Source organism: Schistosoma mansoni, chromosome 1, assembly GCF_000237925.1.
Source record: "Schistosoma mansoni strain Puerto Rico chromosome 1, complete genome".
Taxonomy (NCBI): domain Eukaryota; kingdom Metazoa; phylum Platyhelminthes; class Trematoda; order Strigeidida; family Schistosomatidae; genus Schistosoma; species Schistosoma mansoni.
The window spans coordinates 65326034-65341324 of record NC_031495.1 but is presented as its reverse complement, the minus strand read 5'-3'; the positions used below and the strand labels follow the sequence as shown (position 1 = coordinate 65341324).

The 15291-nt window shown below is 33.2% G+C and overlaps 1 protein-coding gene across 1 annotated transcript in view; it reads right to left on the bottom strand.

The window, feature by feature from the left end:
* Smp_000755 (family M13 non-peptidase homologue (M13 family)) overlaps window positions 1-15291 on the bottom strand; it is a gene marked incomplete at its 5' end in the record, with an annotated part of 71888 nt that overhangs the window by 11307 nt on the left and 45290 nt on the right. The window contains 3 exons of the mRNA XM_018795226.1: window positions 1880-2176; window positions 5770-5847; window positions 11804-12011. Of these exons, the coding sequence (XP_018649560.1) occupies window positions 1880-2176; window positions 5770-5847; window positions 11804-12011 (583 nt within the window). The remainder of the gene's footprint in view (window positions 1-1879; window positions 2177-5769; window positions 5848-11803; window positions 12012-15291) is intronic.

Sequence of the window (15291 nt, the reverse complement as noted above, 5' to 3'; positions counted from 1 at the left end):
CGGCCGTCCAGTGTTTCCAGGTTTACATGGTGGTCTAGCTTCAATTGACTCATGCTTTCTACTATGAAAAATACTAAATCTCCACAAAACCCCTTCTATAATTAAAATAAAATTTAACCTATGAGTAACAAAAAGCTTGTACAAAAAAAAACAAAACCGAATGAGCTACTTGAAGACTCAAAACAGAACGGTAAATGATATGCAACTATGGGTGAGCTAATATTAATGAACAAACAGTTCATCAACTCGGGGTCACTTCCACTGATATTTCTGTTTTGGTCAGCATTGTAGTATATGAATACATCTGAAATATAAGCAGTTTGATTTTGTTTCTGAATGTACAGTTTCTTTGAATTTTTTCTTCTTCCTTGGTCTATTTCGATAGCGAAAGAGTTAAAGGAGTGGAATGGAGACTGGATTGTATCACAGATCATAATAACGTTATGGATCTTCGATCACATAAAGGGGGAAATGAATAGTCTATTTACATTTTAAACCTTAATAGACTTAACCTATGATAAAAGGAATGTTGATCAATCGCTTAGTTGAGTAGCTTATAAATATTTGTGTTAGAATACATCTGCAAACGGTAACAGGACCTGGAAATCTGATCGTCCTAAAATCATAATTCAAAGGTCAACTACCTGGTGAAAATAATAGCCGTAATTCAGAAGGGACATTTTTAAGAATAATGAACTGAACAGAATATTTTTGTCAATCAGTCAGACGGAAGTGAGTTTAAAAGATAGATATTAGCTGACATCTTTCATCTCCTCAACGTGTGTTTATCACAACGAGAATAATACTAGGGAAGCTCATAATCAACATTCACATTTGAGGGGAAGGGTAAAAACAATAAGTTCTATCTTTTCACATTTAGTCGACACTGAACATCAAACTCAAGTAGAGATAACATACATAATAATCTTATACATCCATCTTGTAAAATAACATTTTTAAAACAACAGAAGCTATAACACTTAACTTTAATAGATCTAACCACTGCATTTGGAAGAATTTTCGTACGACTATGACTTTTTCCTATAGTCGCCTACTAAATTGAATAACTATGAAATAGAACTTAATTTGTTAGATTTTTGTTCTCAATAATATGTTACGTGGCAGTAAGCCATTACTGATTAACAAGAAAAGACAGACACTGAACATAACAAATAATTTTATGTTCTTATTAATTCTACTTGTATCCTAATTTGAGTTCACTTGTTGACTGCTATTTGCTGTCAGTAAACTGAATTCTGGTCTATTTCTAGTTTGATCTCAGGTCTACTGTGTCATATGATCTATTATGATGATATACTGTCTAGAGTTAGTAGTCTAAACAACTGAACTCTTTTTCTATTGTAATGCCCATATTTACTCATCCGCTATCAAGGATGAAGCGGTTGAGTAATCAATCAATCAGTTTTTTGCACTAACTCAACAGCGTTTTTTTTTATTTGACATTATAATTTGATAAGTTCTCTTAACTGACTCGAAACTAATAAATTGGCATAAGTTTGATATTCCATTGCAAAATTTATGTTTGATAGGTGTAGATCTATAATAAGAAAAGCTAAATGCAAAACGTATCTGCTTTAAGTGGTTTGAACGAGTCGAAACGTATCATATGCTCGTACTCACAGGGCATTTCAAGGCAAATTGTTGGGTGAGATATGATAAACAAGACACCTTTTTTAGGAGTTCATTATGAAAATGATCAGGATCTCATCTCACATGCTAATGAGAGATATGCACTTTATTCGACTTGCCACTTAAAAACAGGTGAAGCAAACAAGCAAGAGGTGGATCTACCTGAATCAGACATTCATGAAACGAAACAATCTCATATGTTATAGGATTAATAAATTTTATAAAACTAACCATATTCCCCAACTAATATACCAATAGCAGTACCGATCAAAGATCCTAAACCACCAAAATTAAAAGCAGCTGGTAAATTATGATGAAATATTGGTAACTGAAGCATTCCAGGTGGAATAAATACTTCATCTAACAGTAAATGTAAAGCTACGTGTGAATCATACACCATAACATCTCGTGAACTCCAATTTTCTTCACTTGTTTCCGTAACACCAGAAAGTAGACGATTATACACTCCACGAATATATTGAACAGCTGAGAATAGATTGTTTAAGTAATTATATGAAGTTTTTAGCTAAAAAGATTAGTAAAGGATACATTCTCTATAATTATTTATGCAAAAATTATTGAAATATTGGAACAACTTGAAAAGAACTATTAAAATAATTGTCTTAGAACTGTATGCTGTTATAACACTTTACGCCAAAGTCGGAATGGACAACACGGGATATGAAGATATCATGGGACGACATGGACTGACTGGGAGAGACAAACGGGAATGGTCACAGATTCGCAAGTTCATGGCCATTCAACAAATTGTCTATAGGTGGCACAATATTACCACACAAACACATACACAAAACCACATGAGTCTCACCGAATCACATCACACAGAACCAGATAGATCATATCTGGATCACTAAATATTCAGAAGATTGAAGGAAGACATGAGAATCAGCAGAGGAACTGACATCGCTTCAGGTCACCACCAACTGGTGGTTATTAAGATGGAACCGGAGTCAGGGAAGCACTGGTCAACTGGGGAAACAGCGTTGCCAAGATTCAACACAGTAGTCCTACGAGTTACTGACAAACTCGACCAACTCAAGATAACTCTCAACAACAGGTTCCAAGACTTACAAAATCTACTGAAAGAAGAAATTATTATGGGAACAATTGGAAATGGATCAAGGAAGCATTAACTTCAACGTGTCAAGAAGTGCTAGCACGCAAGAACCATCATTATGAGGAATAGATCTCTATGGAAACCCCACACAAGATTGAAGAAAGGAAGAAGAACAAGAAGACAGCGATTAATAACAGTCGAACAAGAGCAGAGAAAGTCAAGGCACCAGAAGGGTACACAGAAGCAAATGAACAAGTGATGAAGAGCATTAGAGCCGACATGCATAAATATGTGGAAGAACTAGCAACGACAGTGGAAAGGGTTGCAAGAGAAGGAAATATAAGACAACTATATGACACAACGAAGAAACTGGTAGTGAAATATAGTAAACCAGAGTGACCGGTCAAGGAGAAAGAAGGAAAGACAATCACTAACATTCATGAACAGTGGAACAGATGGGTAGAATACTTCGAGGACTTATTGTAAAGACCAGCTCCATTGAATCTACTGGACATCGAAGCTGCACATACAGACCATCCCATATAGGTCACTCCACCAACGATCGAAGAAAGCAAGATGGTCAGCAGAAAAATCGAGAGTGGGAAAGCAGAAGGACCAGACAACATACCAGCTAAAGTACTGAAGTCAAACATAGAAACAACTACAAACATACTTCATCTTCTATTCAAGAAGATTAAGGGGGATGGACAAGTGTCGACGGACTAGAAGGAAGAATACCTCATCAAGATAACAAAGAAAGGAGATCTGAGCACATGTGAGAACAACACAGGCATCACACCAGTGTCAGTACAAGGAACGTTTTTCAACAGAGTGTTTCTGGACCGGATGAAAGACGTAGTAGACGCCCAACTTCGAGATCAACAAGCTGGATTCCGTAAGGATCGGTCGTGTACAGACTAGATCGCAACACTACGGGTCATCATTGAACAGTCAACTGAATGGAACTCGTCACTATATACATAAGCTTTCTTGAGTATGAGAAGGCGTTTGACAGTGTGGATAGGAGGACCTTATGGAAAATTCTTCGACACTACGGTGTGTACCTGAGAAGATCGTCAACATTATTCGGAATTCATACGACGGACTACAGTGCAAAGTCGTGTATGGAGGACAGCTGACAGATGCATCTCGAATGAGGATCGAAGTCAGACAGGGCTGCTTAAACTCAGCCTTCCTCTTATTCTGGTGATTGACTGGATTGTGAAGACCTCGACATCTGAGGGAAAGCATAGAATACGTTCTTTTAGCGAGAACTTTTTTCTACGTGTGGGGTTGCCGACCTCATGCCCAACGCTCTTCATTTGCCCGGGGTTGAGACCGGCAGTAACTCTAGAAGTGCTACAGGCGGAGTTTGGGCAAGACATACATTGGGAAAATTATTAAACTGCATCACAAGGCAAGCGCTAACTTAGAATTCTAAAAGGAAACGGAAGAGAGAAAGACCAAAGAACACACTCTTCCGAGAATGGCAAGCAGATATCAAAAATGATCAGAATTCGGAAACAAGTAGATAGGATTGCTTTGGATAGATTTGGATGGAGAATGATGGTGGGCTCCCTGTGCTCCTCTGCAGGGGGTAACAGACGTAAGTACGTGAGTTTGTTATGTCGCTTTCAACACTAATTTTATGAAAGTTATCTTCCTCTGAATTTTATTAAATAGTTCTGTTAATTTGGAATTAGACATGTAACACTTTATTTAGTAAATCTTAGTATTCCATCTAGAGAGTGTTTCGAATCGATTAAATGGCAAATTCAGAAATATTCGTGACAACAGTTAGGATGCATAACAAAATCGCTACTTACACTTAGTCCTTAAAATATATGTTTGAAATATAGAATCAACCAAGTGCTGTGCGAACACCATAAATTGTATCATAATGAATGACTAGTTAGGTTATATAAAGATGAAATGATCAGATATCTCTTTTACTAGAACCACCATACTTTGGTCAGTTAGTAGATATCGATCTAACTCATAACATGATTATGGTTCAACTGGATAGTCTACGGAAGTTCACAGGCATAGCTAAAACGGAGCTATGAACAAAACTAATTACACATAATTTTTCTTGTGGAATAACTCATCAAGAATTTCTCTTCTCTTCTAAGAAGATGATTACGATGGTCTTCACGAAGACATTTACAACTGAACCATACAACTTAAAGAACAGAACACTATCAAAATTGTAAGGTGATTCTAGATAATAAATGGAAAACTCTCCGATGACTCAGGTTCTATTTTTGTCGGCACCCACAAGCAAAATGTGTCTGGAGTCTTGAGGAGACTCATCCTTCTGGGCAAAACGGAACCTAGATCCTGCAGACTACTTGCAGTCGAAGGATAATGCATGTTGAATCACGTATCCTAGTGACCACACTGCAAAAATGTTAGATTGAATTTGACCGGCACTAAGGACTAGACAAACACAACATTGACTACTATTTAATAATTAATTAACGTAGCCATCTAAAACATTATTTTATGCATTTTAATGGACTAACCTGTTTATAATATATAGTAGTATTATCATTAATAATTACTAAGCCTAAATTACTTAAGTTAAAAGTAAGAATGATTGACTTCCTGAACATTTATGAATTTTCAGTATGTTACAGCTTTGTATGTGGAAGATAGTTTAAAGTACAGATAGGTATAATATGAATAGCCAATGATGAATAAGAAATAAAGAACAATTTCGTCATGAATGCTTGGGAATTCTTAAGGTTGTAATAAAATGTAGGAAGATCTTTGATATCTTGTAGTCAGTACAGTATATTTTAACCACTGAGCTTGAGCAATAACAGTACCTATTTTTAGTTTCAGTTAATTCCTAAAAGAGCGAGACATTAACTTCATATATTCTGTAATAGTTATTTTATTCCGGTTATTCATGTGTAAATCTGTCATAAATCCTTTCTAGATCAACACAGCTAATTGTTCAGTTAGATGATTTACATTGTACAAAACTACTCAATACATTTTAAATAATCATAATCAAAAGATTATAACAAGCTTACCGTTCGATATGCATAATTTAATTTCTTATCATTGCGCATAATTTCTGGAACTTTGAATAAAATTTTCATTTTGTTAATCTAGATAAAGGGAAAATATTGTAAATTTGATTTTTTTGCGCAGTTGTTAAGTATGACAGATACTTTCAAAGAATTTCTGGCATATTTAAATGGGTAAGGATGAATATTACCTTAAAATAATCTAGAGCTTTCAATTCTAGAGTTTGTTGAATCCTGTTGGAAATCTATTTCTCAACTATATTTGTACTCACATTCTATTTATCGTATTACTTATTGTTCTATAATTTATTCCATGTGTCCGTAATCATATAATTTGATTACAACTTAGTATTGTTTGTTTGAATCTTCCCATCGACGAGTCCCAAATAGGACGAAACGCGCGTCCTGGATTCCACTGCTAGCCACTATCCATATAATTTGATGTTTACTTTGAAAAATACAAAAATTATTTTGTTCAGTTACTCTTTTCAAAATATATATTCATATTATCCACGTACTCACATACTTCACTCGTTCTATCTTAAGTATTTGGTCTACTGACATGGTGTGTCTAAGATACATTTAACCCCAAAACACTTCGTATCAGACATTTTGATTTCGTGTAGTCAGGTTTATTTAACTATGAAATGGGAGTATTCGGAGAAGTATATGAAATTAATATGAATCTAGAGAAATTTGATTTTGATTTCTAGAGAACTTATAGAAGCGTTTATTAGGAAGTGGTAGCCCGACACTCAAAGCAACAAAATGACTGGTATGAATAAAGATGTCCTTCACAAAGTTATTCATAAAGTAAATGCTTGTTAGATTTAAGTTTTATATTTTGGACGCTATTCTAATATCGATTAAACGAAAGTATGCTATCATTTCACTTAAAAATTTCTACAAATCTTGTTGAAGCTTATAAAAGAAATGTTGATTGGAATGTAAAAAAGAGCGTAATTGGTGAGGAAACTATTAGGAGTTCTAGTAAAAGCATCTCTTTGGGAAATAATTAAACACTAAATGCTGTGTGCTAACAATGACTGTTCCAATTGCTCAGGTATTATTACGCTGTTAAGTGAACAGTTTATCAAAAAGGAACCTGTTCCAAATTCAGCTCTTCTTACCAGTTCATCTATACATATCAAAATGTATACAGTAAAATAATAGAGGAAATAATTCTTAGATGAATGCCCAAACATTTTCATTAACATATGAACCCTATACTTCCGTTAGCAATGTTATTTACCACCACTTAATCAGCATTAAAATATACGATAATACAATTGCACTATTGTTTAATATGATTTCTGATGTAATAGACCCAAAATGACCATTGTTTCCAAACATGATTGATAAACGAAGCTATTTAATTTAGTCTGTATCATTCAATAAATTCATCATTCCTTCACAATTAATTTTGGGAAACTATATTTATGTACAGAAGGTGTAGCTATGGGATCACCAGTTTCCCCAATTGTTGCTAACCTCTTTATGCATTCATTGGAAACTAGTGCCATCTCATTATGTTCTCAGGCACCAAAAGTATGGTTAAGATATGTAGATGACACCTTTGTCATTATAAAACGGAACCATTTGGATGAACTGTTTAAACTTATCAACAACTTTGATAGAAAAATCAAGTTCACCAAAGAGTTGGAATCTCCTGAAAACACATTACCTTTCCTAGACTGTTTAGTGGAAAGGAAAGTTAATAATAGCTTAAAAATTAGTATATTTCGAAAGCCGACAAATTCAGGAAAATTTCTAGATTTTAAATCGGCACATCCACACTCGACCAAAAGTGACAGTAGTCAAAAATATGATTACAAGAGCTCAAAAACTTGTCACTTAACCAAACGATATGAAAACCGAAATAAATTTAATTACATCTACCCTAATGATGAACAATTATCCAAAAGATTTTATTAAAAGAATAATTAAGAATGAAAGAAAAGACGACATTGTTAATAAAAAAAGATTACAGAAAAAGGAATGGGTTAACACAGTGGTGATCCCGTATCGGAAAGGTGTTTCAGAAGATATTAGAAGAATCTTAAATAATCAAAATATAAGAGTATTTTTCCGAACAAACAATACTCTAAGATCAAAATTAGTAAGAATTAAAGATCCAATTCATAAAGAAGAACAACAAAATTGTGTCTATGAAATCAAATGTATTGACTGTAATGCAACGTATGTAGGTGAAACATCAAGACAACTGAATGTGAGGGTGAAGGAACACAAACAATGCTTGAAACACATTCCTAAATCCTCAAATGATGTAAGGAAACTGGAGAACAAATCAGTGATAGCATTACACATTAGAATCGGATCGTACAATTGATTTTGTGCATACAAAATTCCTTCAAAAAGATTTTAATTCTTACAAAGAAAGATAAACAGCTGAATCCCTATACATTTGGGTTAATCCAAACAATATTAATAGGAGGGATGGAATACAATTAGCAGTGCCATGGCAGCTAATCATTAATAAGTAATAACCTGAACTCCTTAATGTTTTTTTATCTAATTCGTATTATCTAAAATGACAACAATTTACACTCAATGATTCTAATCAGTTGTCATATCGGAATTTGTTAAACAAGTAATTGGAACATTAAAAATGACACATACATACAGTTTCAAAATTACGCTCTTCAAATCTCACTCTTTTATTATTTTTATTTTGTTTAATTATTCTTCATGTTATACATGCTGTGACAGATATGATCCATATCACATATATTACAAATTGTATGGTCTCCTTATAAATTCACTGATAAGTCCCATTATCTAGTGTGAATGTAATTTTCTCCTCTCACCACTTACGTTTTCTATACAATATGTTATGTGAACACTTATCATTTCACATCGCTTATCTCTTACACATACCTAGTTTAGACTTTTTGTTAACGTTGATTGGATGACCTATTCAGTGTATAATGAACTCGGAGAACCATGTACTACCTATTTATATTCGATAATTTTGATGTTTGATTATTAAGGAATTATTCCTTGAAAAAGCTTGGACCAGATTGCCAGGCGAAACGTTGGATTAACTACAAATTCATTCGCTGAGATTTTACAAATATATATTATTCCTATTTAATATATTTATGTAAGATTATCATTTCATTCTCGTCTATTATTGAAGATTGTATTTTTTTTAAATCTAATTTCTTTTCTCTAATTATAGGTATCAGTAATATTTTATTCTATTCTAATAAATTACTGTCGATAACTTCACTTCACTTTACAGTTATAAAGTAACTACTCAAAGACAAACTTGTGCATTGACAATCATTTATGTAGATAATTTCGTCGGTTCACAAACTAAAGTATTTTTTTTACCAAAAATGTTTTGATAAAAATTTCTAAAAAGAAAATTATCTCATCCCCAATAAGAAATGACTTTTGAACAAGGTGGTAAACTACTGAAATTGAATGATAATCATGATCGATTCTTGTATGTCTGGAAGAAATCAGTTGTATGTAAAAACAGAGATTGACTTATATTTTGACGTACATTTTAATTTTATGGATTATATCACTGAATAACTCTAATTTAACAACCTATGAAACTGGGAAGCACTGGAAAACTATTTAATTTTTGCGTAGGATACCTCCATAACCCCATTGAACGTTCCAGGTTCAATCCTCTTTGAGGTTGTTTATGTGTACTACTTAGAAGTCTCATACTGGAACAAAAAAAACATACACAATGCTTTCTGCTTTCCAGTGGTTGTTCATGGTGTTCATATTGTAAAGAATAAATTGTAACAATTCCCAGAAAATTCCTGTAATTGTTAATATAATTTAATTAATTGAGATATTTTGTAGTTTAAATCTTCAAATGACAAAATGGTATGGATTTTATTAGTACTTTAGAAAATCCCTCATTTTATTCTATATGATATGAGGGTTGAAAAATCAGATAGGATAATTTGCTTACTCGTTCATTCACGTCCTTTCTAGTCTTGTCGCTGTTATGCTGGTTGTCTAAAGGCAATACCATAATGCCCTCACACTACCGTACAGTCAGCAGTACAACTACACCCTCGGACTTTGTGTTTACTGCTTTCAGTCTAACTGTCCCTCAACCGACCTATCTGGCATGGTAGAACCTTGAGGAACGATTGTTCCAATCAGTATAGCTTGACTGGTTAATTAAGTTAGTCAGGCCCGACCACCATATTAAGGTATCAGCAACCGTTATCATAGCTATAAAGCGCAGAACAATGAATTAGCGATTGAGGTAGGACTAAACTATACTGCCGACCTTTGAACGAATCTTAAATGACCTTGAGAAATATTAGCCAATCAGAAGACAGTTAGTGCACACTAAAAATTTATTATACAAAACCAAAGAATTAAAGTGGAAACACTTTTTTTACATGAGTCAAAAACTTCTCAAGGTCATATATAGGTTCAGAAGTTCTAAAATCATAGCGCATACGGTACAGGAACACAAACATATGGCTCCATAGTAGTCGACCTCTGAAACCATGATAAGGTCTTAAAAATTCTTTTAGCCTCGACTACATAGCTTCCATAATGTTAGTATATTGGTATGGTTTACGGTTTAGGGTTAGAGTTAAGGTTAGGGTAGGGTGTATTGGGGGGGTGAAAATATAAGTTTAGGGGACAACCTTTGAGCGACGTCTAGAGTGTCAACATAATAACTAAGACGAAATGAGGGTATAAACCTGTGTGAAGAATTCAAACTATGATTTAAAATTCACGGTTAAGGCTAGGAATTATACATAGGGTTTTCATCACGAACTGACATCAGCTATAATGCCAAAACTCTATTTATCCAAATGGATAATTGAATTTCGCGCCAAAATCTTATGATGACTTCTATTGTAGACGCTAAATTATCACGTCTTCCCTAAAATTCTCTGTAAACCGACCGTACGTAAGCATCAGGTGCCGAACTTAGCGCCGTGACCTTGAAAACCCGCGAAAGCTTCTGATTGGCTCGGCAGTATAGTTTAATGTTACCAAATGAACTAAAAGAGTATTTATTTGTTAAATTTCTATCCTCAAAGAATTTTTTTGTATTTCCACAAATAATTCTTGATAACAATTATAACAGAAAATATTTTGATCTAACTAATTTTGAGAATATCGTAAAAACTCAAAATCAGCACCTGCCGTGACCTGAATGTGTGATGTGTGGGCAAGAATATCAATGATTGGTTGTCTCGATGAGTTAGACATTAGAGGGGATGACAGGTGTTATGTGTTATATATATATATATATTTCCCTATCCTTATTAAGTATTGACTTTTTGACTATTTCTTGTTGATGGACACTTATTGATTGACTGTTCTTTGTGTCGGATTTCGGTGTGAAATATATTGACGTTATAGTCAGGCTAATCTCGTGTTCTTGATCTGAGTTCTGTTGAAGTCCTGTAGAATAGACACTGGGTGGGAATCTAGTGTAGATATTCGTCTAAGATAAATTAACGTCCCACATACGTGTAAGAAGTAAAAGGACTGTTATAACCAGAAACCCCTAAAGTTATAACCAGCATCCTCTCTCTCACTCTAACTACGTTTATAACAATTAACAACTGCATACATACGTTTATAACAATGTGTCATCGTGAATTTAGAATTTAAGAGAATAAAAAATTCGAAGTTCAGAAGTAATACACCCAATCTGCTTTTATTCATTATTCATTGTATAACTATATCAAGCGAACAACATAACAGGTAACTTTCTCTCTGAGAATTCAGTGTATTGCAAGATGTAAGTAATTTAAATGTAGTTTCACCCAACTATTGTTCATTTCGTAAATATAGTGTTTCATCTATCTTGATCTAAAAGGAATGTTGAATATTGAAGCAACTTGGAATTTTTCTTATTAATCTAAATGAAGTATCAAAGTGATCTGTGAATTTATAAACTTGAACAACTTCATTAAAACATACTACTCAATTACCATTAGTAATAATGAATAGTGATTTCAATATACTAAAATGAAAATTAAAAAGAATTAGTACACAATATTATGCCTACCTCATTTTCTGTTTCATTATGCATATGTTTTTCAGTATAAATTGCTCCTAATACAGTATCAAATAGTTCATGTGTTACAAAAAAACACTCCAAATCCATAACATGTTCAGTGTAATAATTATATGATAAATGTAACATGTAATATTCATAAGATAAATGCCATATATACATATCTAGAACATTCCAAAACATGTAGTTATTCATAATTCTGTAAGTTAAACAAAACATATCATGTCAATTACTTTGAATAATTCAATTACTATATATTCTGAATACATTTTACAAAAGTTAAATAAAAATAAAACACTTAGTTATATAAGGAAATCTTATTAGTTGATCGTTATTTGTAAATTATTTTAAACGATAAATCAGTGTTAGGAGGTAGTAACCAACCTACAAGAGTCTATTTTCCTTGCTGATCTCGACTTGTTATCAAGGAGTACCTGAACTCGTGAAGCGACCAAAATAAAAATCAACTAAGGAAAAGACAACATGATATAAATTACCATTAATTAATTGGCCAGTGTAAATCACTCACGTATATAAGACGTCAGTCACTAGTTGAATGTCTTAATGGTTACTTCTGAGACCACGGTATTGAGTGACAAGGGTTTAAATAACATGATTATGAATATTTTCATCAGTATAGGGAGTTTGTGGAGATTATAGAACTTCTTCAGCATGTATTACGGGTTAATCTCATGTATACCCCAGTAAAAACCAAGAAGCATTGGACAGGTATTATTTCCAATATCAAATTCTTCAGAAGTACGTATTCACGGTCCCGCCACAGGAGATCGAACTGAAAACCTTTAATCTCGAGTGTGAACGCTTAATCTCCAGATCACAGACCCAGCATCGAGTGGTAAGACATGTAAACAATCGGATGCCGGATCTTATGTGCTTATTATTCACTAAAGAAATCAAAACTTTTGAAATACGATAAGTATTACAGTTAGGTGTAATTTTGAAAGTGTAGCAAATAAACAACACTTTAGATTACAATTCAATCGTCTTTGAACAAAGAAGAAAATAACGAGGAACGCAAATATGATTTGGGAAAGTTTATTGTTTCTTAGTAATATTAGCTATTTCTTCATCATATACATAGTCTCTCTTTTAAACTTAAAGAGAACAGGAACATAGATTTGAGCACAATAACAAGAATTAATTTTATTTCACTGGGTTCACGTCAGCCGCCTGTGATCTGTAATGTCTAAAACTTATAATTACAAAATGATTTGAAATTAATTACATAAATGAGATTAATTGGAAGTTGTTTTGCGCACATCAGTCTGGTACAGCAAGGGTGTTAACAAATTTAAGAGATTAAACAATGTTTTACGTAGAAGACATCTACAACAGCGATAGTAACAAAAGACTAAAGACCTAGATGCAAGTAGTCACGTAATGCAAAGAAACCAATAGTAAAATGAATAAGACTTGGTTAAAATAAAATTACCAGTAGAAGAAAAATATTATGGTGTTGTGTTAGCTTTCATATCATTATACAATTACATGATTTGACCAAATTTTTGGACAGACTTAGACAAATCAGGCAGCATGTAACTATTGAGTCGTTTTTGACATCTTAATGACTCTATGCTCTTTATTGGGAATCGTGACCTTCAATACACTTATCTTTTATATTCATGTCCTTACAAATTTACACTTATACTTCTAATGTATTCTTGGATGATTTACACCTATTATTTTATTCAGTGCCTGTCCCTCTGTTGTATTAGGCACTATCTATTCCATTTTATATTATATTAGTAATATTTTGAGTAGGCACCTCTGCATTCCACACTACTTATTTCTTCGTCTATCTGCCAAGATGGGTTTATGAAATATAAACGTCCGAAACATCAGTGTTCTACTTTTTCATATCCAACTTGTTATTGACGGGTTCTATCGACAGAACATACTAATTATTAGGATCTATATTTCATCTACATTATTAATAATAATCAGATAATAACTAAATTGGACAACGAGTATCAAACATGTTATCAAATGAAAGAAAGATTTGAGTTTTGAACATACAAATTTTTGTAAAGTTATACTGTTTAAGGTTAACTGCGACAGTTAGTAGTTAGATTATCAGTCAAATAAGATCAAATATCTAAAATGAGTTTCATTTGCGTCAGTTTTCTGTCTTAGTAATATGAAACTCAACAAGCCATAAATTTTGAGATGACTATAAATAAACGGATTATTTTTATGTTGTCAAGCCATATAATGATAACCGTAAAATCATGAGCAGATTTTATGCAATTATACAGAGAATGAGCCCAATAATTGTTACAAAATTTAGTGTACTACTTAATTAATGGTATAGTAGTTAGTTTAAATATAACAAAATATGTGAGGTTTTCTGACTGATCTCAGAGTATTAGCTACCACTTCAATTAAAATATATATAATATACCATTTGTAAAAGGTTGGTGATAGCTTCAAGTAACTTAGGGTACATGTTGTTCATTGTTCATGACCACATAGCCACATGCCTGATAAAAGAATAAACTTAAGGGAAGATGTTTATAACTCTACAGAAATATGTTTTCCAACGACCGATAATTTCGTCTCTTTTAGCCATATCCAGAACCATTGGTATAGGAGTAGATACTATTGAATATTATTGAGATCACCAACCGATCTAAGTTAGATAACCATTGAAAATGTGAAAGCACTAAACTGAATGTTTAATAGTCTTTAAAAATTTCTAAAGTGATAATTCTCATATGCTCATCGAATTTTAGCTTTGGGGGGGGCAAATTTCCAAAGTTCTACTGAGAAGCCTGACCACTGAAATCCAACTGCGTCGAGCTTTAGTAAGGTATGCACCTGAGATAATGGAAAATAGATGTCTAATCTCACCAACGGATTGAGGTTAAGTAAGTACACTCGTGGATTCCTCCCCAGTAGCCTTAAGATCCTGTGTTCGGTCCATGATGCGGTCAAGGGTGTATAATATTGAAAAATCACATTTTATGACTGAAACAGCTGTCCATCACTTACTAACATGCAGTAACCATTTAACTAACGTCATTTAGGGGTGTATATTGTGAATCGAAAACATCTATACTGAACTTTTCTATTGGATTATTCATTAAGGTAGATCTTTATTCTGTTAACTAACTTATGTACGATATAACACAGGGGGGCGTAAATGGCAGCCAGATTATCCTGAAACTGTTGGAAATCCAGTTGCTTTGCGATACAGTACATCGAAATATTTACTTTTATTAGCGTTTTAGAGCACTTAATTATCAAGGAAATCAACTTATTACCATTTAAGTCACCTTTTGTTTAACTCAGTACTTTTTAGTAACTGAATGAACTATAATACGGATTTAAATAGGAATAATATATATTTGTAAAATCTCAGCGAATGAATTTGTAGTAAATCCAACGTTTCGCCTGGCAATCTGGTCCAAGCTTTCTCAAGGAATTATTTTCAAGGAATAATTCCTTGAAAAAGCTTG